Source organism: Colletotrichum karsti (assembly GCF_011947395.1).
Source record: "Colletotrichum karsti strain CkLH20 chromosome Unknown Scaffold36, whole genome shotgun sequence".
Taxonomy (NCBI): Eukaryota; Fungi; Ascomycota; class Sordariomycetes; order Glomerellales; family Glomerellaceae; genus Colletotrichum; species Colletotrichum karsti.
The window spans coordinates 262593-288188 of NW_024065936.1; the positions used below are offsets into that span (position 1 = coordinate 262593).

General features: G+C 53.8%; 3 protein-coding genes across 3 annotated transcripts; all 3 read right to left on the reverse strand.

Annotated features, from left to right (window-relative positions):
• Positions 1-1735: 1735 nt before the first annotated feature.
• CkaCkLH20_09845 (RTA1 like protein) lies at positions 1736-2950 on the reverse strand (the record flags this gene model as incomplete). The annotated part of the gene is made up of 3 exons (XM_038892560.1): positions 1736-1895; positions 1953-2363; positions 2580-2950. 3 exons carry the CDS (start codon positions 2948-2950, stop codon positions 1736-1738), a joined length of 942 nt encoding a protein of 313 aa, XP_038742127.1.
• Positions 2951-7569: 4619 nt separating this feature from the next.
• Positions 7570-8403, reverse strand: CkaCkLH20_09846 (uncharacterized protein; the record flags this gene model as incomplete). Its single annotated transcript, XM_038892561.1, has 2 exons — positions 7570-7675; positions 7739-8403. 2 exons carry the CDS (start codon positions 8401-8403, stop codon positions 7570-7572), a joined length of 771 nt encoding a protein of 256 aa, XP_038742128.1.
• Positions 8404-17950: 9547 nt separating this feature from the next.
• Positions 17951-24851, reverse strand: CkaCkLH20_09847 (tRNA exportin; the record flags this gene model as incomplete). The annotated part of the gene is made up of 5 exons (XM_038892562.1): positions 17951-19470; positions 19524-21060; positions 22931-24003; positions 24053-24405; positions 24457-24851. The coding sequence occupies 5 exons, from the start codon at positions 24849-24851 to the stop codon at positions 17951-17953; spliced, it is 4878 nt and encodes a 1625-aa protein (XP_038742129.1).
• Between the last annotated feature and the right edge of the window lie 745 nt (positions 24852-25596).

Here is a 25596-nt window from a genome sequence, read left to right on the forward strand (position 1 = left end):
GAGTACTTGACAGAAACTTTCAACACGGTCGAGGATGAGGCCGTGATCAAACTGCGGAACATGACGATGATTATGGAGCAAGCAGTGTAGTCCCGGGACATAATGAGAACTCTCGGCACGTGTCCTGCAGAGCATTTTACATATAAAAACATTCAGAAATAAAGCCAGGACCCTTTTGTTTCTAGACACACCCATAATGGTCGTTGAATTCATCTACTATGTCACAGCTCTGTTCAACCAGGAAGTGACAGCGTTTGACGCAGAGTAACACCTCCATCCTATTGAGATTTCGTAGCCAGTTAACGATTTCTAACCCTCCTTGCTGTTCACTGTTGTTGGACGTGTATTACTTTGCGAATAATAGATCAAAAGTTCTTCGCAACATGAGCCGGTGATCGACGAGACCTCTTATGTTGCCGATGTTTCATCCCGGAACTGCGCCCGTTGACAAGGGATCAGGTATCAATGATTCAAGGATGCCAACTCAGGAGTCATATTCTCTGGGTTGAAAACATACACTCTCAAGCTCGCAGGGCTGTTCATATATCACGCGGTCAGCCGCAACCGAATGGACGCAGCCGATGATATAATAACCCTCGTTGACCCCTACGTACTGCTTCTTCCATTCGAGCCTCATTGTCGTCATCCCCATCTTTGAGTAGCTCCCCGCTCCATTGTGCTAGGAAGTTTTTGGAATAAGCACCAAGCAACAGCCGTTTGAGAAATCCGATGACATCCCACAGCCAGTTCCCACGTTCCGCCACTCCACATTGTCATTCCCCGTGTATTACTTGAGGAATATCGAAGCAAGCTTATCAGCACACGATCCGGTGATCTTTTTGCAGCCATCTGTGCTGGACGGGCCGAGATCTGGTTGTCAATTCGTTCTGCTCCAGCTCACAAATCTTAAAGCATCTCCTGATGACCGTGCTAAGGTTGGCGCAGTTTCGGTATTGCAGGTCACTCCGTAGGCCATTATATAGAAACACAATCTATCAGCCAATATCTTTTATTCCCAAGTGCGACTGTATTGATCATTTAAGTCGTCAACCAGATCGTAGACACTACGGGCGGACACAACCCTGTCGTCTATATCTTGAGCTGCCGTGAGAGCCGGCAAGGAGATGACCAGGAACCCCGAATTATGAGTTGGCCGGGTGGAGGCACTGAGTCGAGAGGCGACGGCTTTCGGAGCTGCCCGATGGCTGGTCCTGGATTCATCTTTTTCGACATTTGGGTACGCCAGGTGTGTCCACGGTGCCGCGGGGTTCTCGCGTACGTTTCGTGGCTACTTCAGCTTAGTTGTTGGGTACTGTCGTTTGACGTGCATTGTCTCGCGAATACTTCGTCGGTGGCGGGAAGGATGAGCAGCTCGTTGCGTTCACTGCCATCGGATGTGCATGGCCGTGGGAACAATGCGTCCGTGGTACGAAGGAAGGGCAAGGCAGTGCTGCGCTCGTTACCGTCAACTATCAGGTTGTCGTTTCCCCAGAGTCGCACAATAAAGTCTCATGATTTATACTGAGAACCTGTAGATGGGTGAAGTCTTGATATTGTAGGTCATTAAGATGGTCGTTATATGCGAGAAACTCCAAATCTAGTAGCTCATATCTGTGGCTTGGCCTTTGCCAGCTTGTAAGTCAAATGCGCGCTCGTGCCCGATGAAAAAAAACGTGAAAAATGGTCGTAGACAACTCCTAGACATGTAAGAGTCTAGATGTCTCCGTCAAACCCACTATGAGACGTGCCTGGCTCCGCCCTTGTCTGTCATACCACTCATACCACTCTCAACGCTCGAGTGCGACTCTTTCCTCTCCTCTGCCCTCTCGCTTCCCTTTCCGAAGGCGAGGCCAGGGTGTCCGAGACACAGCGCAAAGACGGCAAGAATAATCAGCCTGGAAGTCAATGTTAGCAAAGCCGCCAGCTGATTTCTCAGGTTGAGGCCGACTTACACTCCCTCCAACCCGATAAAAAGACCCTCGTTCGTGACCTTCGTCGAGTTCGAGTACCCCTCGCTCAGCTCATCGACACGGTACGCGCACCGCGCGAGGATGAGCACGATAGCCGTCGCCAGGAACGAGAAGAAGACCTTCTCCCTCCGCGTCAGCGCGCGCGAGTACTGCGACCTCGAGTACCGGATCATGTAGTCCGCGAAGACGGCGCAGAAGCCCACGATGACGACGACCTGGATCACCAGCCCCGCCATGGCCAGGTCGACGCCCAGGTCCGAGCTGCCCTTGGACGTCGTGCTGAGGGCGCCGCCGGCCGCCTGGATGGCCAGGCACGAGACGTCCAGGCAGATGAAGAGCCAGTACAGCGCCTTCGGGGGGATGCGGGCGAGTTCGGGGCTCAGGTGCGTGATTCTGGTTTGTTTCGCGGTTAGCTGATTGTGTGTGTCTCTCGGCAATGGCGTTTTGACACTGGATGTCGTTTCTTTTTTCCCATCGGATGACATGCGCAAGATTGCGATCCGGTGTAAGGGGGCTTGACCCCAGCCGCAGCTGTCCGCGAAAAAGAAACGCCCGAGAAATAACGAGATCATGGCGTCGCGGGGGGGAGAACCCGAAAAAAGAACTTACGACTTGGAGAGGGTCACGTAGATGGCGGCGGTGTACCATACGGGCCCGCTGGTGATGAAGACGATCTGGAGCATGAAGGGGATGAAAGCGAAGGGGTTCTTGTAGAGGAGGATGCGGCCGACGTAGCCGACGATCTCGCTGAGGCAGCCGAGGACCATGAAGGTCATGAACCAGTATGATCGCCAGCGGATGCCGAGGAAAATGTGGATGAGGCCGGCGAGGCCGAACAGGGCGAGGAAGAGGGCGTTCACGGCGAGGTTCGGGCGGTACTGGTAGAGGCTGTACCGGATGTCGCAGATGTCGAGGGTGCAGTTGGACTTGGGGCCGAAGGCCACCACGTACGGCGGCAGAGGAGGCGGCGGGCCGGACATCTTGGATATGGATCGGGAGGTCGGTCGGAGGAGGAGGAAGAGGATGGATCGGAGAGATAGGCGGGCTTCTTCTAGACTTCGCGCGGGGACGGGACTGGATAGAGACAGATGCTTTAAAGGTTGAATGCCGTGCTCGAGCCCTTGATGCTGAGGAGGAACAAGCAAGCGTTTGACACGATCCAGACCGGAAAGGGGAGATATCTCATATATATAAGTCTATGAAAGGGAGGGGGGAGAGGTATTAGACTAGAACATCAACCATTTACCACTCTTGGCATGGGTCAACAACACACCCGACGCACAACACAAACGAAATCGCGGGATCCAGGAACAGATTCGAGACTCGTCATCACTAGGGGGGCGCAGAAGGGGGATCCAGACTTCGCATTCTCTTGGATGATTCACATCCAGATAAGCTCGCGTGGCTTAAGACACCGGGAAGGACGCCAATCATGTTGAATCAAACGGGCGGTGCGGTGGTGGACCGCTCATAGAAATCAGCACTTTTCGCTATCGTATGGCATCGAGAGGAGGCTGAGGGATCTGTTTGCTACTGCTGCTACTGAGCAACAAAACGGGTAAGATTGAGCGCGGAGGCTTGCCAGCTGAGCACAAACTGCAAAAACAAGCCACCAGAGAGAGAAAAGATTGAACCACGCCGAACAACGTGCGTAGGGCGAGAGGGATCGGCCGTTTGGGATGGCATGGCGTCCGCTTGGCGGTGTTAAGCGAGTGCGGAAGCGGAGGGGGGGGTTTGGGTTCGGGAATGTCAGATGTGTAAAAAAGAAACAGCTGCGAGAGGCCGCGTGCGAACAAGGGAGGGAGAGGGAAAGGAAGCTACGGTCTGTGCGTGCGAGTGCGAAGAAGCCTAGCTACGAATAGAGGATAGAGCCGCGCCAAATGCATCCACATCGGGGAACGTTGGTTTTGCAGCTTGGGATGAGAGGAACATTGGATGCGAGGTTGAGATGACGACGGTTGGGACGAGTCGGAGGAAAGTTGGGACGGTGATGATGCGGGTGCTGACGCTGACGAGGTGTGCTTGCATGTCGGGGCTTGAACCAGGGAATCGGGACTTTCAACGTGTCATCGACTTGAGGCTGATATGCACTGCTGACAAGACGTCGCTGTCGACATCCGTACGAAATCAGCGCAGGCGACGCGTCGCAGTCGTCTCATCGGTTGCCTGCCGTAGACGGGTGCGTTCCCTTTCATATCGCCAAGGCGGAGTTAGGCTTTTCATCTGGCCCCCTTCGATGTCGGGCAGGCAAAGAATGCGGGCTAGCCCAGACCATCCATCTAGCTGAGAATGTTGAGGGCTTTCACGTAACCGCGCCGAATGCCTCCGAATCGGGACCAAGCGTCGCCCGGGGGCTCTCACGACCGTAAATCGTTTCCTCCGTGGGCCTCATTTTCAAGTGTCTGTTTTCGGGCCGGGGGAAGGAATAGGGTTGATGATTACTGAACAATTACCGTTCATGAGTACAATCTGCCGGCGAGAAAGTCGAGTATTTGTTTGTTCACACGCAAACTACCGGATTCGGCGATCGGAGGTGGGATTCGGGTTCGGCGAGAGGTGGGTCGTCGGGTTCGGATGTGGGACCGCACTGATCGGCGCCGGGCTTCGGACCTCAGCTCGACCATATATCGTGGTCTGCCACAGGGAAGGGCACTGGACGGCCCGTTGATTTGTGCTGTTCAAAAGCTTGAATTAGAGGTGCATATCTCCAGCAAACGTCCGAAAAGTTGGGACGAACCCCGGCCGAGTCATGCGTGCTCTTTCTGTGAAACAACGTAAAGAGCCCAGAGAGTACGAGAATTGGTTCAACAACTAGCTTGCAATGCTTTGAGATCTTGGCGAAACGAAACCATGGTTTTCTCTATGAAGACGCTCTGGTCAGGCCTCCCGGCACATTCGCACGACGAATAGCGAAAACCTCCCTGGTCGAGAATACCTTTCCCTTTGAGTATGGACCCATCTGGGCTGACGAGACAGGCGGTACCATCTATTTCAAGCTCGGCCTGCATGATATTGTGGCAACCGTTCCTTCGAGCTTCCATCTTTGGCTTCGTCGATATTGGCTGATGCTCAAAATGGCCGAGGTTTGTGGAGTCGCCGCAGCCCTGTCGGCCTGATCCGAATCTATCCAAAACGTACCCACCTAGTCACGTCGCGCGCCCTACGACTGCGGACCTATCCGAGTCTGAAGGGGAAGCCGGCAAGGTCTTTTCGATGGCCGGAGATGAAGATCATGGAAGTCTCATGGGCCCTTGGCCGAGAGTGGCGTTGCTCTGCGCCAGAGGTGATGTGTGCTCAAGAAGAACAGTTCCTAGACAAATTTATCACAGCGCACGAAAACGCATGTCGAATACTCGGATAGAATGTGGTAGCCCAGCGGATCACGATTATTGGCAAGGAAGAGAACTGGTGTTGTGAATGTCACAGAATGCTGTCTCGTCGAAATCCAGCGGCTAAGTTCCCCCAAGCAGCGAGCCTAAGCAACGTTGAGGTCTCTCTGTCGCAGTCTTTTTTGCTCCTGGACGAGTATATGCAGGGCAGTTGCAGGTTCTCTTTGCGAACATACACATCGCATCTTCCGTGCTAAAGAAGAGGAAGAAGAAGAGGGGCAACGAAAGTAGCGACCGGTTCGCGGCCGCGTCCCAAAGATGCTATCCAGACGGCCTTCATCGTGAGTACCGGTCTACGCAGAGTGCAAGCGACGCAAAGGTGAGTCCAAATCGCACATATCGCCGATCCTGGAACCCGAGCCGAACCTCAACGACGCCCGTCTGCCTCTGTCCGTCAGGGCAGGGAGTACGATATCGACTTCTCCCAATTCTCATGAAAGATTTCGCAGACAATCGAATCAGGCGACGGAGGGGACTTGAAGTTCTACATTAGCATGAACCAAAAACAGAAATCGAAACAATCGCAGGCCAGAGACTATTCCGGGTCGACAACCGATCATATACGCGGCGAGCCAGAAAACGCACTACGCCGCGGACGCGCGCAAGTCTCTAATATTGGTTGAGAGCCATCTCAGGATTGCGTTTCGAAACAACGGAAGCTTCTGGATGAGTCCTTGGGCATAGTCTGTTCGTCCATGCACTAGCCCTTCAGATACAGCAGAAACGCCCCAGTTCCTAAGCCACGACGCAGGTACCCGCGGCAGATCAGCCCAGTCCGAGCAGAGCAGAGCATCGGGAGGGCCGCATATGATCAGGCCAGGCCAGACCAGAGGGGAAGGAATAAGATATGACGTCTGTCCAATCGGTCCGCCCTCGAGCAACAATCGTGATGAAACAGGCCGTCCAACACGGTCGATCACGCAATCGAATCCAGTCCGCTCCTTCCCCGCAAATTGCGATTCGTGGTGCTGGGAAGTTGGCCAGCACACGAGCGGCGTGATGTAACGAAGAATATTCCGCGCCCTGTGAAGCCGAATCCATTTCAGATCCGGGCGGTCGTTGTCTTCGGCCTCCGGAAGTCCCATCACCTGGAAGCCAGATCCGCGTATGGTGATGGTGTGTGTGTGTGTGATGAATGACCCCGGCCATCATTCATCTTCAGCATCAACATTCGACGTAGGTGTGATCTGCTGCTGCGCCTCTCCATCCCAAGAAAACCCCCGCGGCTTCCAGAACGACGCCCAACGCCCTACGAGAACGACACCATCCATCGCCTTCCCTTTTCGGCATGCGCCTAGCATGACCCCAGCTGCACGGGCTGAAATCTCGCGGTTCCCCGTTCCCTTCTCACGTCGTCTGCGGCGCGCCGTAATCCTTGAGCTCGCGGGCCTTGGAAAAAAAAAGAGTTATTTCTGTCGTGGTTCGTTTGCATAAAAACGGTCCCCAACGGGAAGATTGGACTTATGCAAACAAAACGGTGCAAGGAAAAAAGGTCGGGGAGTCCGTTCGGTCGCGGAGCCCACCCCGGCTGTTTCGTCCAAATTGACCTCGAGGGTAAGACGACCCAATCAGGGGGCCGTGTTCGTCCCAATCGTAATCTCCCGAAAAGTCCCTCAGTGCGTCCATGGCCGCCCAGACGGCGCTAAACAGGGATATTTTTGGGCATGGTTTTGATTGACAGTCGTCGTCGTCGTCCGAACGTCGCTTGGTGGTGGTGTCCTTTGAGTTTGATGAGTGATTTCGTCGCCTGGGAGAGTCGCAGTTGATACCACCCCATTTCCCGCTGGAAGTCCGGGGAAGATCGCTGTAAGGGCGATCATGCTACCTCACTCGAGGGAAATCATCTTCCCTTCTTCCGCCCTAAAGCCAAGTCGAGAGGAGAATGTCACGTTGCGAGATGTCACTTCAGCGACTGATACACCAAACCACTTTCGTCGTTAAAAGCCAGGCCGTCTGGTTTGTGTGAGGTTCTTCCAGCGTCTTCCGACGCGAGGTCAAACACTCATCACCAAGATCGCGCCCCCAAATACAATTAGAAGATTAGATACAAATGGTATTTGCCATTCCGTTAAGATTTGATACATGTACAAAGAGAAAACGGAGCCTCTTTTTTAACATGTGCTCCTCTCTACTCCAGCAAAAGACCCGCTAGATCGTAAACTGCCGTAGCCCTATGGCTGCTTCCTTGAGACTCATCCTCGTGAAAGGATTTAGGCGAAGGCGTAGGCGGCAACACCGGCGATGGCGGCGAAGACGACGGAGCCGCTCAGGCCAGAGGCACCGGCGGTGACGGGGGTCTTGGTGGGGGGGACAGCGCTGGGAGGTTTGTTAGTCGAGATGCTTCTCATGTCTTGTGTTTGATATCCGGTTTGTACTTACGTTCCGTTGGTGGGAGTGCCAGGAATGCCAGCAGAGGGCTTAGCGCTGGAAGCAGTAGCGCAGGGGACCTGGACGGTCTCGTAGATGACGGTGGGGATGACGGTGGTGACGCTGGTAGAGATGGTCTTGACGGAGCTGCCGGGGCAGACGGGAGCGGCCGGGCTGGAGATGAGGGTAGCCGGCTGGGAGACGGAGGGGACGGCGCCGCCGGTGGTGACGGGGACGGGCTTGGTGGCGGCCTCAGTGGTGCCCGGGGCGGGGATGGACTTGGTGGGAACGGCGACGGGGGTGGTGCCGTTGTTGCCGCCGGCGGGGGGAGGGACGACGACGGCGGGACCGGTGGGAGTGGGCTTGGCGCCGGTCTCGGTGACGGGGCAGATGGTGGTGCCGATGGCCTTGGTCTCGGTGACGACGACGGTAGAGCCGGCGGGGCAGTTGGTGACCTCGGGGGCGCAGGAGGTGATGGTGTTGATCTTGGTGGTGTAGATGGTGGAGGTGGTCACGGGGACGACGCTGGAAGAGACGACGGTGCTGCGGGCAGGGCAGTTGGTGACCGTGGGAGCGCAGGAGGTGACGGTGAAGTAGGCGGTGGAGAAGACCGTGGAGGCGGGCTCCTGGGCCATGACGGCACCAGCAAGGGCAGCGGCGGCGATAGAGTACTTCATTTTGATGGTTTGAAGGGGGTTGTTGGATGAAGTCGTAAAAGACTGAAGGTTGTTGTTGGTTTGATTAAGAGAGTGTTGTTAAGCTGAGAGCTTGGTAAAGAATGGACGACCGAAGTCAGAGTTGAGTCAAAAGCTGATGCTTGAGATTGATGAGGCTTGTTTGGCTGGAGAGGAAAGAAAAAGAAGGTCTGAAGCGGATGGGGAGGATGGCAGCATATTAATAGCCATGTTGGACAAGTGCGATAGTCCTTGACGGGATCGGCCCCTCTCTGCGCGTATCCGTACTCCGTACTGAGAGACTGAGTGAGTGACCGACTGAGAGAGCAAAGAGAGAGTGACATGACATGGAGCGAGCACACAAACGGGAAATTACACGACGCTGGCTCCCATGAACGCTAATCCAGGGGTTTTGGTGGAGGTTAGGATGGCACCAACAAGGGCACTTGGGCGAATTGGCCCGCAGAGGCGAGGCCGACCTCCCATCCATGCACGTCTGCACTTGCACCCTAAGGAAGGCCGGGGTTAGATCCATTGGGATCCATCCATCTCATCCCATCTGCATAGACCGACATTAAGAACAGGAGGGAAGAAACGCCGTTGCCACCTTATTTGCTAGGCTGAGTTCTATGGCTGCGGTGTAGCCTGAAGTGTGGTAAGACGAGATGAGATGCGAGTGCTTATTGGGGGCGAGAACGCCAACGATGCGAGTAAGTAGGGCGCCATCTGCTCAGAATAACAGATGAATGTAGGTGCTGATTTCGTGCGCCAGCAACAGCTGGCTCTGTTGGTTTCCCGACGCCTCTTTTTCCCATTTCTCTCTTGGTGTAAGCAATGAATCAAGCAGAACAATCTCGCGGGTCAAATTGTATGATTGACCTGCCGCCAACAGGAAAAGAAGACGGCACACCCATACACTTGGTGGGAGAAAGCCGCTGACGCTAAGAGCATGATGGGTGGTGGGCGTCTATTGAGAGTCCAGCTTGATAGTAGTCTGATGGTGGATGTTGGCGAACTCGTTAACGGCAACTGGTCGTTCGTGACAGACTTCGCAGTGTTCGCCAATCTCGGGTTCCTGTCGTCGCTTGACGAACGCTTTGTGTTTCCTCAGGACCCAAGGATCCAGGATGGCATAGGCAGAGGCAGGGTTGGCATCGCGAGTCAATCAAGGGCCGCAAAGCGAAGTTTGAAGGCGAGTCAAAAAGTGGCACATTTAATGGCAACCAGGATGACTTGTCTGATTGGGCAAGTGGGTGGTTCGGTGTGACTTTCGTACGCGGTACGCATCGTGCAGGCCTTCGACTCGCACAACCTGGCGAGATGCCGCTGTACTCGGTACCTTTTTGGCGGCGACACTGTCACCTCAGACCTAGGTCGGCTCGCAGATCCAGGTCGTCGTTATTTCGCTCACTCGCCTTACCTTGCCCCGTCTCGTCGACCGGCTAAAGTGACAGAAGCAAGTCCCCGAAATTCGTCCAGGACAGGGACCGAGGACGAGGAGGTCGATAGAAGGTTTGGTCAGGAACGCGGGAACGAGTTGAACGTTCTGGATGATACCGCAGACGTAGGGAGACGTTTGTCGGTAGGGAGAGACAATCTGAGGCGTCGGTCTGGTCTGACTCCTGAGAAACGGCGACGGAGCTGAGGCAAATGAGGCAGCCGAGCTGAGCAGAGGGAATAAAACGGGATGGGCTGCGGGAATGCAGCAAAACGTGGAGTTGAAGGAAGATCAACCACCAAGGACCAAGGGAGAGGCAGCACGAGCAGACAGACTGCAGACTGAACTGGGAACAGGGTTCTCCGCCAAAAGAGGAGAGAGAGACAGCTCAAGCAGGGGAGAGCCCGTCCTGGGCGTTCCCCTTGGCAAAGCCTTGTGCCTTGTGCCTTGCGGCCCTTGGCAGTTGTTGCGCTCCCCTCTTCTTCTCGCCTGAACCGCTTGACGGAATGCGGGATAGGTTGTGTACGGATACGGGCACAAACCAGGCACAATTCGGAAAAGCACAAAAGATGGTGTACATGTGGTGTTTTAGTGAAGGATTCGAAAAGGAGGGGAGCTAATGCAGGAACATAAACGGAAATGGTGGGCTCATCAATACGTATCTTTTCCTCGCTGTCCACGGGAAGCCAGATGATTTGCACTTGTTCCCCCTTTCAGTCAACCACTGTCAATCTTTTTCCATTTCACGAACTGTTCAGCACGGCTTAATTTCCCGCGAAGCTGTCAAAATCACAGAGAGAACCACTCGTCCATGCCCATCACTCCATCCATGGAAAATCATTCCCCGGTTTTCTGCCCGTGCCCCCTCGGGTTGGTCAGTCGTGCGGCCGAAAAGGAGGGAGTGAGAGAGAGAGAAAACCACCCGACTCGATGGCTGCCAGCCAACGACCACTCACCACGAGGACTGCAGACCACAGACACAAAACACACACAGGCACACGCACAAAAGCCGCTGGCCAAAAGGTCACGGACACGAGATCAGGGGTTCTCATTGCAAAGATCAGCTACCCTGCCACCAAGCCTGCCGCCCCTGTCTATCCCTCGATGGGTTGCTGCGAAAATCCTCCGCGGCATCATCCAGTGTTGCGAGATCAGCGTTGTCAACACGTCAGAATCACGGACCATATGCCATGGCGCCCACTGCCCGTGGGTTTTCAAGCTCAAAAAGCCAATCTTAATCTCATGTTCGTCTGGTTAGACCGCCCCGGCACTTCGTGATGCCGCTCGAACCGGCTTAGCCCCGACACCCAGATTCTTCCCGTCGGCGTCTAGTCTCTGCCATATGGTCTTCTTCTTCGACGAAAGTCGACAGTCTGGATCCCCATGGCGGCCATGCCATTGCCATGCCTAGACGGCCGCCACGGAGACGAACAATAGCCACTATTGTTGTGCTTCATTACGTTAAGGTTGTTTCTGTTTGGTTCGGAATGGTGTCGATTCATGGAAATGTGCAACGGCTGGCGCCATCTTTTGCAACTAATACGACTAATGGGCTATTGACAAGGAGGCAGGGAACCCCTCATCGGCGACGCAGCAAGCACGCTGCAGACACAGAGAGACAGGCGCCGTTTTTCGATGCCCAGGAGCCAACGCAAAATGTATTCCTGAGATATCCATGTCGGGACTTATCAGCAGTCTTCCATTCGGCCCCACGAACCAGCCCCGAGTGCTCCAGTCCTCTGCTAATCGCGCGTTTCACAAATGTGGACGCAGCAGATCGTCTGATGCTCCCTCAAGGGCCCTCAACGGCTCTCCCATGTCGGGCTTATTACCCTTATGACGTCGCGTTATGCCTGCTCTTGTGCTGGGTCACCGACGGCCGGCCGAGTCTTTGATTACCGGCATGACTTGGACGTCGACGGCTACTTTCCGCCAAAGGACCACCAAAAAAAATACAAGGTTTGTTTGACAGGAGCAATGATAACCTTAATCAACCGCGATTCAGCGCCATCACCACCTACTTCATTCCGTAGACGGTAGTCCTCGCCCGAGGAACACACCGTCCAACGCTCGCACACGCTTACGACTGCCCTCCGGCCTCTTGGCCACGGCCTGATCGGATCGGCTGTACGGAGTAATTTGACGAGACCCCCTCACTTGTCCGCACTGCCACCGGCCGCCGGGCCAGACCTTGCTTGTTTTCTTGACGGTTAAACAGTGGCCAGTAGAATCGCCAATCTTCAAAGACTGAGGGCAATTTCCAGTTGCGCCATTGTCTCGGCGACCTCTGGCTGACAACCGAGAGGCACTCATGTGGCGACAGAGAGAAGCTTTTGGCCCCTGCCGGCCAGCAGGTAGACGGCGGCACCTTTGCTTTGGACGGCGGGTCTGGGCAAATCATTGATCTCGTTTGTCGCATTGTCCTTTGGACGTCCATCTCACCGACAATTGTCAATTACAATCGTCGTCTCCCAAAACCTCCGATCACGCGCGGCTGTGGAGTTCAAGGGACCATGCAGCTCCCGGCCTCTCAGGAAGCTCAGCACCACATCAGCTCGTAGATCTTCGCGCTGAGCTTCTCCATCCCAACGACCATCACATCCCATTCGGGGAAATCTGCCATCGGAAGCCGTGCGACTGGCTGGGATCCGGATGGGTGCCCTTTTGTGGGATAACTGGAGGCGCCGTGCGCTGTCTGCTATTCTGGGTAAGTGGAAACCTCGACCGCCTTCGTCAACTCTCGGTCCAATGCCCGGTGTCAAGATCCCCTCGTGGGCAGAAGGGCGAAGTGAGTCTGAAAGCAATCTGACCATACGAAAAGCAAATCTCGGACAATTCTTCGCAGGCCACCAATCCCCGCAAAAGGAGCGCTCTCAGCGCTGCTCCAAGAGGCAGGTCGCTCGTCGATTCGAAATCTGCCAGCCAACCCCGGATTTGTATTCCCGCATAAGCAGATCATGCACGCCTCAGGGGCACATGCGAACCCCAACGTCGGCGCCTGTCTGCAGACAGATAATAGCAACCACTCGCTCGCTCCGCGTCCCGCGGTGATATTTTCGATGATGGTGGCTGAATGAACGAAGGATCTCGACCTGAGCTGGCCGCTCCCATCCCTCTTTTGTCAACGAAGGGAATTTCTACCCCAAACACAGCTGTATGACTGGTTCGACTCACGCTTATTTATCTGTACCCTTGTCAGACTCGGATCGAACTGCCCGCGAGACCGGTCGAAAGCTGCATCCAACGCCCAGGTTCTGTTCGATGTGAACGAACGTTGGATGGGGCTCGAAGCAACCGGTCTGATTCTGCTCAGGCTAAGAAGCTCGTCAAAAGTTGCTTTCTGCAAAAGCCTGATTCAGCCGGCCAATCCGAGTTCGAAGCAAGGGGCTCGTTGTCACGAAGCCATCGGAAGTAGTCCAGCGACTATCCTTCTAGACAAAGACATGCCCGTTACCTACCCGAAATCATCTCGAAGACCCGTTCGCTTGGAAAGGCGTCAGCATCGTTGCTAGGGACCTCTGATGTTCAAGACTGCCAGTGGGACGGCCAACGTCTACATCTAGCACGTCATCAGGCACAACAAGGTTGACTGTCCAGCTCACAGATTTCATTCACTCAGCAGTGCTCCCGAACACATCTACCTTGGATCTCACGACAGGCTACGCGGCCGGGCTACATGGTGCCACAACACGTTGCGCTCCCGCGAAACATACGACGTGTCTCATCCTCGACATCCCGCCAAATATGATTCAGCGACACGGGTCGTGTCTCGAATGCACCCTGCAAGACTGCTCGACAGCGGCCCGTTGCTTGGTTGTTGGGTGTCTTTGCCCACGATTGTTATGAGCGTGGGACAGGCTGTATACACAGTACTTCGAGAGGATTTGGCCGGGTCTGACAATCGGTTTCCCCGGGCATAGATGAGTGTCTCGGTACTCGTATCATGGAGCGTCCTGATCAGCAGATCGCGACGTCGTTCAGGAAACTGGAAGTCCAGAGCCGGAATCAGGGAGAACTGAGAGCAAATCATCTCATCAAAGTCAGTATACGAAGAAGCCGATCACATCACGGGCGACGAGAGACGAAGAAAAGGAACGACGAAAAGAGGCATTCAGTCGCCCTCAGGCATCGAGACTGTCCGAGTGGAACACTCGCTCACGTCTGTCTTCACGATTTATCGTGGCAGCCTTTGGACTCCAGGGTAATGTACCAAGTCTAGCATAACTTAAGCTGCCTCTGTATTACCATCACGCCCTTTTCTCATGCTACAGATCTCGAATCTCAAGTTGTCTGAACCACGCCGCCATAGCGAACCGACTCGAGCTCAGCGAATCTCTGCAGCGCGTCACCGCTCTCAACTACCCGATCAGCGAGAGGCCATTCAGGAAACCAACCGACTTCTGGTCCGACTGACCCAACAGCTCCTAGGTAGATTCCATCTGTCGATCCCGCCTCCCGACACCGATAAGATGATTTCATGCCGAGGGTTCCCTCATCCAGAAGAAGCATCCGCATGGTACCACGTACCTCTCCGACAATGTATTCACGCGCGGTGATCGTATATTCCGTCGCTCAGCCCAACAAAACTACACTCGTGCCCAAGCAGCTGGCGGAGCTCTGCCGCCTCCTCGTTCGAAAACCTCCCGTGCTCCCGGAACTTGACGCTGTTGATCTCGACCCCCGACATAAAGCCCACACCCCGTAACGCCCACACGCCTTTGGATAAGTCTGTGACGAGACGAACGCGAATTACGATGGGCCCTTCGTAGTCACTGGCGCATTTGCTCTTTTTCGGGAACGAGAATTGCGCCAGGAGTCAGCTTCGAGCGTTGAACCTACCAGGCTCGACCGGTTTAGCTACAGCCCTTGTTGGCTCGTTGATATGTCTATGACAGATAGATTGGAATAGGAGAACCGGAAATGGTTAACTTGACTTCTAACTTGTGATATATGCATTATCGGAGTGTTTGGTCATATCAAGAACTATAACTGGTGAACCCTGAGGCAATATATATATATATATCTTTCATTTGGATCAGTGGTTCCATGTTGGACAACGCGACGCCTTCAATGCTCACCTGATTCGGACACATTTGCAGCGTCGATGCGAGTTCGAACGGGACCCTACACAAGGGACCTTCCATGAGCTCTGAGAAAGAACAGACTCTTCTCACATCCCTCGAGGGCATTAATCAGACAAAAGCACGACGATTCGTAAGCCCTTGGTTCGTACCCTTGGTTCGTACGCGTATACATCAGGGTGGGACATCGCGGCGAAGAAAAGAAAATACTCGAGCGTTTTTCGTCGATCTTAATGGCCATGTTGGACTCGGGCGCAGTCGTCTGCCTGGTATCATAGGACTTTTCCGGTGCACCGAGGTCGTGCAACGTCTGAGTTGTTCATACTAGGCTTCTTGCGGCGGCTTGATCGAGGGGTGTCTGTCGACTGCTACTTGAAGAGTTCATGTTGAGCCCGAGCTGATCTGAAGATCGAAGGTATTAAGTTGGAGCCTCCATACGCGGCAAAGTGAACAAGAGAAGACTGAAGGTCAATGATATGCTTAGGGATTTTGAACTCCAGTGCATTTGGTTCCTGCCCGGTGTCTTCCTTCAATTTTTCAAGAGCAATCTTCGAAAGACGCGAATGTCCGAAGAGACAAGCAGTGCGTGCGACATTGTACGCGTTTGGGAAACGCTTCCGTACTTTATATGACTTTGGGTTTCCGGGCGGGAAGACGCGGTTGACTTGGGTGTCCATCATGATGCAGTACCAGCGTTGCAGTTTCTCTCCTCAGACCTGCTTGTGACTAGGCTCTGAGCGGAAGAAGAGAGCTGCATACTTCTTTTTACGCTGGAAGTTCTCGCTGATGTTTTTGACTGTCTCTGGTGTGGCTTGCTCGGTTGTAGTTTGGGTCTGACACAGACTGAAGTGATGAAGCCACCATTGTGCAGAATACTCGAAGAAATCTTACAGCGATATTGCATCTTTGGTCTTCTCGGGCAGTGGTAGACACCATTGCTGTACTAAATCCCGAAATTGTGACGATTGAAATCGGTCAACAGAGAGAAAGGCGATGCACCTCTCTGCCATGATGCGGTTGGTTTTGGCTGAGGTCAAACAACCTTGCCACAAGTGTGAGGATGTAGAATTACGATTGGCAGTGGTGAGGAATTCCCTAGCTGTCTGATGGACCAGCTGCGCCTTCCCGCTAAGAAATGATACGAGTGAGCCACATCGACCTCTGACCGCAGCCTTTGAACTGTGAGATATTCAAGCCCCAGGTCTTGTTCACGATGTCGCTGTTAAGGGCAACAATGAGCTCCTCGATGGACGAAGATCGTCTCGCAGCAACAATCAGGGCTAATGATTGCCGAATTATCTGATCATCCGGCCGGCCGGCATTCTTGAGTAGATTCTCATAGGCCTGTCATAGGCCTGGTATATATTGCCAGGCAATTCTTTAAAAAACGTCTGCCATTCATTGTGGTGTCACAGATAGGTGTCTTCAAGGATATTGAAATCGAGACGCATCTAAAGGATGGTTCTTTGTCCGAACCCTTCTGGAGCAACCCGGTTTTGATGATTGTCCGTGACTTTGGAGACTCTCTGATGTCTTGTCTTCTTTGACCCGACTTGGAGAACCGCTTCCTCAGAACGACGTCAATGTCTCGTTGGATGCTCTCCATAGATCGTACATCATCCTCGTTATCTCCATTTAGATTTACCTCCTCCAAACGGAAGGCCCCTACAATGATTTATGACCTCCTCATTATCTCTGGCTAGGAGAATGACCTTGGCCTGGCGAGATGCTGCGTCTTCGCGGAGGTACTTTCCCAATGGTTTCACGAAGCTTCTCAGTTGATCTAGTTTGCTCTCATGGATGCCATCCAGAACGCAGACCGCCGGACCTGTTCTAGGGTCCCTAGAAATTCCATTAAACACAGACCATACCTTGTAAAAGCCTTAATGAGACACAATTGGGGTCGCTGTTGAGTTCCCGTCAATAACCATCTATAATCTCTTCATTCGCCTGAAAGATTTGATGAACGAGGGCTTTACAGGCATTAGTGTATTCTGTAGCTTCTTTATACTCTTATTGAAGAGGAGGTAGCTGATGGTCGATTTTGGGTTCTCTTCCGGGATAACAACTTCAATCAAGTATCTCACCAAAACAAACTCACCACAGCCAGCGCCAGCTGAGACTACCAGAAGACCAATCCTCCTATTAGATAGCCAGTTTTGGAATTTCGGATGCCGAAAAATCCATTGACAGGTGTCTAGTGCTCGTTCGTCAGTTTTGTACAGCAAGTCTTCATATCCGAAGCCATTGAGCTTATCAATGAAACATCGCCGCTCGCCCACCTCTTGCTGCCTGCTGGCGTCTGCAACTTATGTTCATATGGACATCATACTCGCCCATATGTTTGTTCGTCACCTCCAACTGCTCTGCTCATTCACACGCCTGAGCCTGGAGACCATATCGAAACCCCAGAATATGGCGCCATCTTTCTTCCATCTTTTTTCCGATATCGTTGAACTCGGTCTGTAGAGTAGTCCATTCCAGTTGACCCCGTAAGAGCCTCGAAAGTACATTGATTAGGTTGAAGTAAGTGCAGAGTAAGAGCCATACACGTGCCAAGGCAGTGTACACTTCCTGTTTCAGCTTGGAGAGCGTTCATTCCGAGGGAGGTTAGGTATCGTTGCAACTGGTCTATAGTAGTTGTCCAACACGCTTGACGAGACGGAATGCCATGTGTTGCTCTGCGATACTCAGCTTTCGATCACACTTGCAGTTATGCGCGGTTGATGACGTACTGATGCCTTGATGAAGTAAATTGGCAATCCTCAGGCGAGTTGTCTTTTACTTCTATGAAGAAAGAACATCCAATCATGTCGACAGGTTTGAGAGCATGATCTTTTTGTCATTTGTCATTTAATCTCTAATGCCTCCCTCAAACTCCAAGGCGATGCGGCCAGTGGATATGTAAACAAAGAAAAGTGGCCAAGAAGAGACTTCCCGAATTTCCCCTCCCTCCTCCTCCTTTCCTCCTACTCCCTCCCTCGCTAAAGCTTATCTAGTATCCTCCTCTCACCGCGGCTGCTATCCCTGCCTATCTCCGGCTCTTCAAAAGCCCTTGCAAATAACTAGAGAACCCCTTCCTGTCCACCGACGTCGACATGGACCGCAGGAACTCGGATCCGTCGATTCCCAGGTGCGGGAACAGCTGAGACTGGAGGTGCTGGATGAACATGTCTCCCGTCTTGACGTAGATGGCCTGCTCGAGGCCGGCGATTTCATTGAGGACCTGCTTGCTCTGGGCGTCGTTGTGAGGTCTGAAGTTGGGGTCCTGGAAAACCTCCCAGCAGAGCGGGTGGAACCGGTCGATCATGAAGCGGTCGAAGCCCGGAATGGACGGGTTGGCGGAGCCGCTCGGGGGCGAGGGGTTCTCGGAGATCTTGGCGACGTCGGGACCACCCCAAACGACAACCATTCGCGACAGCACACTGAAGGCGAGGCGGCTCGGGCCGATATTTTCGGCCACCAGAGTACGTCCCAGCGTGAGGATGGAAGTGATCATCGACTCGAAGAAGGCCTGGTTGGCCTCGCTGATGAAGACTGATTGGAGCTCGTTGTTCAGAATCACCAACAGGAAGGACAAGTACTCCCGACGCAGCTCCCCAAGCTGGATCTCGTCATCCGTACCCGTCACCGGCTCACCCAGACCGGCGAAGATTCTCTGCAGCAAGGGGGTAAGCAGCAAATTCAAGACATTAAAGATTTCGGCCTTGAAGCCAAAGACGATCTGGTCCAGTAGCCGCAAGAACATGGCCATCTCGTCTTTGGAAGAACTCTGAGACAGGAACCCTTCGATCCACTGAGGAAGCTGGGGCAAAACAGCAGACCCAAGAACGCCAAGCAACTTGGAAAACGAAGCACGACACGCGGTGCGAATATCAGCAGAGCTATTAAGTTCCCTGAGTGCGATCAGAATAGCTTCGGCGGCTCTCGAGAACTCATCGGACACGAGCTTGTCCGGGGGAGGGCGTTGTTGGGTAGAGGTGCTACCCGGGGTCCAGTCCGAGAAGCCGTGAGCCAGGGTGCCGAGAGCCAGAATGATGTGGTGGATTTGGAGGATGGCTTGAGCATCTCCAGCCTTCGCCTTGGGCAGGTGGGCTTCCATGTCACTGAACAAAGGAGACATCACCAGCCGAGCATAGTAGGCCTGCTTGTCTGCTGGGGTGCTTCCGGTCGAAGCAATGCAGCCAATGGCCTCGAACAGGAAAAGCTGGCTGTTGAACAAGGCATCCGCAGAGTGGTCGGACTCGTCCGAAGACATGTCATCGTCTCCGTTGTTCTCAGAGACCTCCGCCTTGATAGGGAGGAGATCACCGATGGACCCGATGACGGTCTCGGCAACGTTGCCGACCTGGGCCCTGAGGAACTTGACAAATCTCTGGAAAAGGTACCATGACCGTGTCTTGATACGAACATGGTCATGGTGTACCAGTTGTACGAAGTTCCCGAGGACTTGAGGGATGTACTCTTGCCGAGCATCAAATACTTGCCAGTATCGGACACAAATCTCCATGTACTGAAGCAGAATGGCGGGGTGAGGGAACTCGGCAATTCCTGTCCAAGTCAGACTTTGGTCATGATATGAGCACTGACTGAGAAAGACTTACCAGACGAGACCATCTTCGTCACCATGATGGTCAATCTTTCTGTTGCCGTGTTGTTCGGCTGGCTCTTTGCGCCCAAACCCTGATTCGGCAGCGCCAATTCACCGAACAAGTACATCTCGTGAAGTGCTAGGTCGAGGTCCCTCCAGTCCATCTGCGAGCCTTGCTGATCGAGTGTGCCGAAAGTTTGCGAAACAAGGTTGCTTAGTACATCGATGTACAATTCTTGGTCCACTGCTGCGACAGTCTTCTGAAGGACTTGCAACCGTTTGCGGAGCTCCTGGAATTCTGCTTCATCCGTTTGTTCGTCCTCATCGCCCCAGTTGGAGGTCTCGTCGTAGCGCATCTTCAGGATAATGGCGTTGAGAATGGGAGGCAGCATCTCCTTGTAGGAAGGAGGCAGATTGCCGACCTTTCGCAACAGGGTGAGGAGGTCCGTGAGAGACGGAATGACTGTTGAGCAGACCTCGTCGTATTCGTCGGAGAAGAAACGCAGGAGGAACGGGAGGAACTCGTGAAGATGCTGCTCAGCCTTTGAGCGGGTATCTTCACTGGCTTGTCCGTCCTCCAAAGCTCGCACAATGTCGGCCAGGACGGTGTTCACCAACTTGGCGACAGCTTCCGCGAGATCGGTGTCGTACTGCGGGGTGGACTTGAGATCGCTCAAAGGCGCACTGGCGATCAGCTGGGCGACAATACTACGCAGGTTCAGGAAGGAGATAAGCTCCATCTTTTCTGGCCCCTTCATCTTCTTGCCCACAATCTCGGTGAGGGTGTCGATAGCAGCATCCCTGACCTTGTCTTCCTTGCCCGAGTGGTTTGTCCGTCCAACGACGGGGAGCAAAAGGTTGAGCATTTCCTGGTTGACAATCAAGGAGATGTCCATCCAGCTAATCCACTTGCCGATGACCTTTAGAATCATTTCTACAATGTGGTCATTCTGCTCCGAGTATTGAGCCAGCAGGTCTTTCCAGGACTGAGCGACCTTTTGGACGTCACGCGCGCGCAACTGGTCTTTCAAGTCGGTGTTGCGCTTCGCATCGCTACTGTTCCGCGTCAACAGCATGTCGGCAATCTCGTCGTGGATCGAGCCGAGGATTCGCAGGTAGAGGACGACACCAGCGGTGTTGTTTGTGCTGCTGGCGACGGCCAAGAAGTCGTCGATGAAGGAGTCCCAGCCATCGTTGTACAAAAAGACAAATAAGTAGGTGAGAGTCTGCGACAATTTGTTCTGCAAGTGTGCCGGGTCGATCTCGTCCTGCTGGGAGCTGCCGTACATGTTCCGGACGTAGTCGAGGAGGATATCCTTCAGCCATGAGAGGCTCTGGCGGTCGAGGCCTTGGGTATGGACGGCATAGTTGACGACCTCGAGGCAGAACAGACGGACGACTTCGGAGGGTCTCGGGGTTCGGGCGAAGAGGGTAGTGCAGACCTGCCAGGCCTGAGGATCGACTCGCAACTGGTTCAGATAGTCGTAGGCTTGCTGCTTGAGATTCTGGTCGCTGGTGGGGTTGAACGCCGCCTCAACGGCGTTCTCGATCTGTGTAAAGTTGCATTAGCTCATGTAGATATGTGAAGATGCAGTCTTTGGCTGTCGAATTGCAAATGTGGACTGGCGTCCGTTGCCATGGCAGAGACAGTCAACAAAGATTCGAAGGCGGTGGCCGATAGAGGCGGTGGTGGGATGCGGTGACGATGCTGATCACAATGGCGGGGCAGTTTGCCGACAATTTTGGGCAGCCAAAATAGCCCAGCAACGGCATATGCGCTGCAAACGTACCTGAGCGTCCATACTAGACAGTCTGGCCCCGAATGTATGTGTGAAATATCGCGGGAAAAGTTTCAATGAAGAGAAAAAAAAAAACACAGGCTAGTTTTTCGGTATCAAAAATGCTGCTATAATCGTGGCAGCCCTCTTAGCTGTGCATTCAGCATTCTTGCTTGACGTGGAAGCGGCGAGGCAGCTACCGAAGACTCATGGCCCGTCTCGGTTCGATAAGGTAGGCGTAGGCAGAGAGAGTTGTCGGATGCGTTGGAAAGATGTGCACACACGAGGGGTACACTACTCTGTACTTTGGTCGGAGACGAGCGCGAGGCGGGCCAGCAAGACGGCGGGAAAGCGATATGTGATGGGATGCGGCAATGATCGTAGGTCGACTACGTCTCTGTGTGTGTCTGGTTGAGCAGAATGAGGGAGGGAAAGTTGCGGTGGTGCAAGGCTGAGGGGATATCGTACAAAACCCAGAGATGGCAGGTGGTGTCGCTCTGGGTCGTCTTTGTGTTATTTTTTTTCTGCATTCACAGTCAAAAAGTCGGTGCAAATGTGTAGTGCACCTGAGTCTCGTGCACAAGTGGAGTCAACTCTTGGTCTGTGTTCAGTTGTCCTCCACTGCAAAAAGTAAACTTCAGGTCCAGTGGAAGTCATCGGGCAGCGGCAGCCCTCCGCTAAAGCTGAAGACGCCTTCCCGGCTCTCTGCAGAAGGTACATCATCTCTGCTGCAGACCATGGCTAAATTGGCGCGAGGGGTCATGTACCTGGCCCCCAAAGTCCACGGGCAGAAACAGATGAGCTGGCTTGCCATGTACCCATGGAGGGGAGGCCGAAGGGCGGGGTTCCTGGCTTTCTGGGCCGCCCGCCCCGTACTGAACATTTCCCGGCCAATTGTCGGCCAAGTCATCTGTTGTTCCGGCACGGCAACTTGGGACCTGACGAACCTGATCAAAACATTGGCTTCTGGACCTTTCCATAATCCACACAAAACACACGCAGAACAGGAGAGATTCGCCCAGCAAGCGTGCCGCGGGGAATTGCGTATCGTCGTTGCGTTGTTGTCCTCCTCCAACTGACTGCCCCTCACCCAAGACACCCCTCCTTTTTGACCTTCATTTCGACAGTGTGCGCCCCTTACTTGGGTGATCCAGGTCAGCCCTATAAAATACCCCCCATGCCTATCTTGTGATTTCATGCCCAGTTGGTTGTCAATTCGACGAGTTGAGCAAATTCGGCGGCTAAACTGTCACACTGTTATTGGTATTATTGTGAGGCAAACGGAGATAAGAGGCCATTGGTTGTCCAAACATGCAAACAGACCAAAACACTGCAAACAAGTCGTCGCTCTCTTATGCCTCGTCAACTCTCGAAAACTTTCACCGAGTCCACGAGAATGACCTGTCCTGTTTACAATACATAATCCTCGCGCTGTTTTCTTGAAAAAACAAAACACTCCAACGCCTAAGCGACCTCTTCGAGCCAGTTACAAACATACCACTGCGATTAAGCCCGTCAAAGAATGGAAACCGAATCCCGTACATGCCCAGGTATACACTGACGAGATCAAAGTCTCGCCCTAGCAGATCGAATCTTTCCTACTCGGCAATACTCAGCAAACGCGCACTCCGCACACTTCCACTCCTTTGCCCTCGATGTAGGGCTTGCGGTCAAAGTACTTGGCCATGAGCTCCTTGACGAACTCGGCGTCGTGCGCGTTCCAGACGTCAAGCCCCATGCTCTCGAGCGCATGACTCTCAACTCGCACTGGACGCAGATCGGATTCGCTGTCAGGCCTCAGCGGAGTGTCCTCCGCCTCCTCATCGTCATCGTCATCTTCATAGCGGTCGTCGGAGCTCTCAACAAGGTCAGACATAACTGTGAACATTTGCGCCGTCAAGCGGTGAAAGTAGGCAATGACGGCTAGCTCAGTTCTAGCCTCATCATCGTCAGGTCCGACAGATTGCCGTGACGCGATGGATCCGATCGAATCCCTCATGCCGCCAGAGCTTGATCGTTTCTTCGGACCTGGCATCGTCATGCTCGGGGTGTGAGGAGCAAAACCCAGATCTGCCAACAGTGCATTATCATGGGCCGTCTCCTCTTGTTCTTCGCTCCGGGCCTGCTCTCCAGCACTTGCCCACCACATAAAGCCATTGTAGGCTAGAGCAGACCAGCTCAACGGCTCAACGATCTTGTCCAGAGCCTCGTCCGATTCCAGGTTAGAGGCGGGGAAGGCACCAGTCGTGAGCTTGAAACTCGTCGAGGTCTCGGATCGTGGGCTTTCGGCCGTTCTCGGCCTCGGCGTTGTAGCCGTCAGCCTAGCAAGACCGCTCTTCAAGGCACGGAATCGACGCAGATCACGCTGTGTCGCTTTGACAGGCACTCCACGAGGGCACTCAACCGTCGGCCAGACCTTTTCCTTGGAATTCGGTGCGTAAGGCGGGGGCATGGTGATGAGCATGTCCCAAAGGGTGTCCTTCATGGCCAGGATGCTGTCAGTTGTGCAAGCAATCCACCCACTTCCCGATTCATCTGCGATACCGTCGTTGCTGTCGTCTTTATGGCGTTTAGAAGCTTCGAAGTCTTCCATTAGGAACGGGATATCATGGACGCCGATTGTGAACAAGGGCCTGAGACGCTGTGATGATGATGACGGAGCTAGCAGCTCCGCGACCGTCTGGGGGATATTGGAAAGAACCGAAATATTATACACTAAACTTGATTAGCGAAACGACAGCACAACATGGGATGAACAACCTACCAAAGTTACAGATTTCACGCACTGGCGCGTGGCAGGATATCAAGATGCGTTTGCGAAGCAATGCGGCCCTGTGAATGGGGAAGATGAGGGGCCCAAAGGTGTCTAGCAAGTCTGTCAAACTCCAAGCAGGGTGATACGGAGAGAGTCGATGACCCGGCTGTCCGAGAGCCGCTCCATCGGACGCGGACCGGTTTCTGTTGTGATTCGATTTCTTGGGCTGGGCAGCTTGGGCACTGAAACTGATGGAAGGAGAATCCAGAGGCGGGCGGTCCTGCTCATCTCCTTCTTTGGCCTTGTAGTTCTTCCAGTATTCATCAAGAACTGCAGTGTTCTTGCGATCTTCGGCGAGTTTTCTGTCCATCGTCAGTAAGGAGTCGTCCTGTATGGCTTCTTTGCGCGCTTACGCTGCAATATCCTTCAAGCCCTCGGCGTGCCTCCAGGCCCGGCCCAGCCGGCCGTAGCTCAAAGGCACCAGGACGCCGACTGCGATCATACGCGCATGGCGCGCCTCCTCCTCGTCGCACGGCGTGTTGACGAATGCGCTCAGTCCGGCGTGTTCACCATCGTGAACAAAGTAGATCAAGTCGTCTGGTACCGTGTGCAGGCCGGAAGGCAGACTTTTGTACTCGACCAAACCCTCGAGCTCGATTCCAGGAGCAGATTGCTTCCAAACAATCGTGTATCCGGCCTTTACATCGAAGTCGATGAGGAACAGGGCGGAAATGGGAGGAAGTTCGGGTTGCGCATTGCCGACGGGCAAACGAACTGAGATGGGTGGCGGTCCTCGGCGGGAGGGCATTGTCGATGTCTTATCGGTTCGAGGTCATCATACGGCGGCCGAGAGGTGCGCCGATGGTCGGGGTGATTGATTCCACCAGTTGTTTCGAATGGTGGTTTTGAAGCCTCTTTGATGCCGGACTGGAGATTAGGAATGGAGCTCGTTCGGGTTTCGCGATGCGCTCGGCGGTTGTCGTGTGTTCTGAGGTGAAGCTCCTCGATATCGGGCGACAGTTACCGGCGCCGAGCCCATGCCTTACCCCAGGCTGGGCGGATATGCGCCGGAGACATCTTGGCCAGAGTGTCTTGCCTTAGTCATCTTTCTTATCGATATCGGATATCGATAATGATGCGAGCACCTTGTGGGCTGGTGGGCATTTCCGAGCCAAGCTAAAACAAGTACGTACCTCTGCCTTGAATGCCATCGAATGGTGATGAAGTCTTCAATTAAGAATGATATGTACGTAGAGAAGGGACCCGAAGACTTGACGCGGTTGAGACCTGATTGATCTTTTGGTCAGAACTCGGAGACTGCCCTGGCTGGCCAGCCGCAGCAAGAAGCCGTGAGGCCTCGGAATTTTTCCGAGACACAATCACCGTCTCGCAGTAGATGTCGGGTTCTACCACATGCTTTTTGGCGAAAGAACGCAACGAAGGTCACCAGCCCCACCTCCGTCTACCTTACCTCAGAGAGACATTCTAGGCAATGAAGGTGTCGCCTCGCTCGCTAGGTGAATGTCTTATTATGTCATGCAATTCATCGGTTT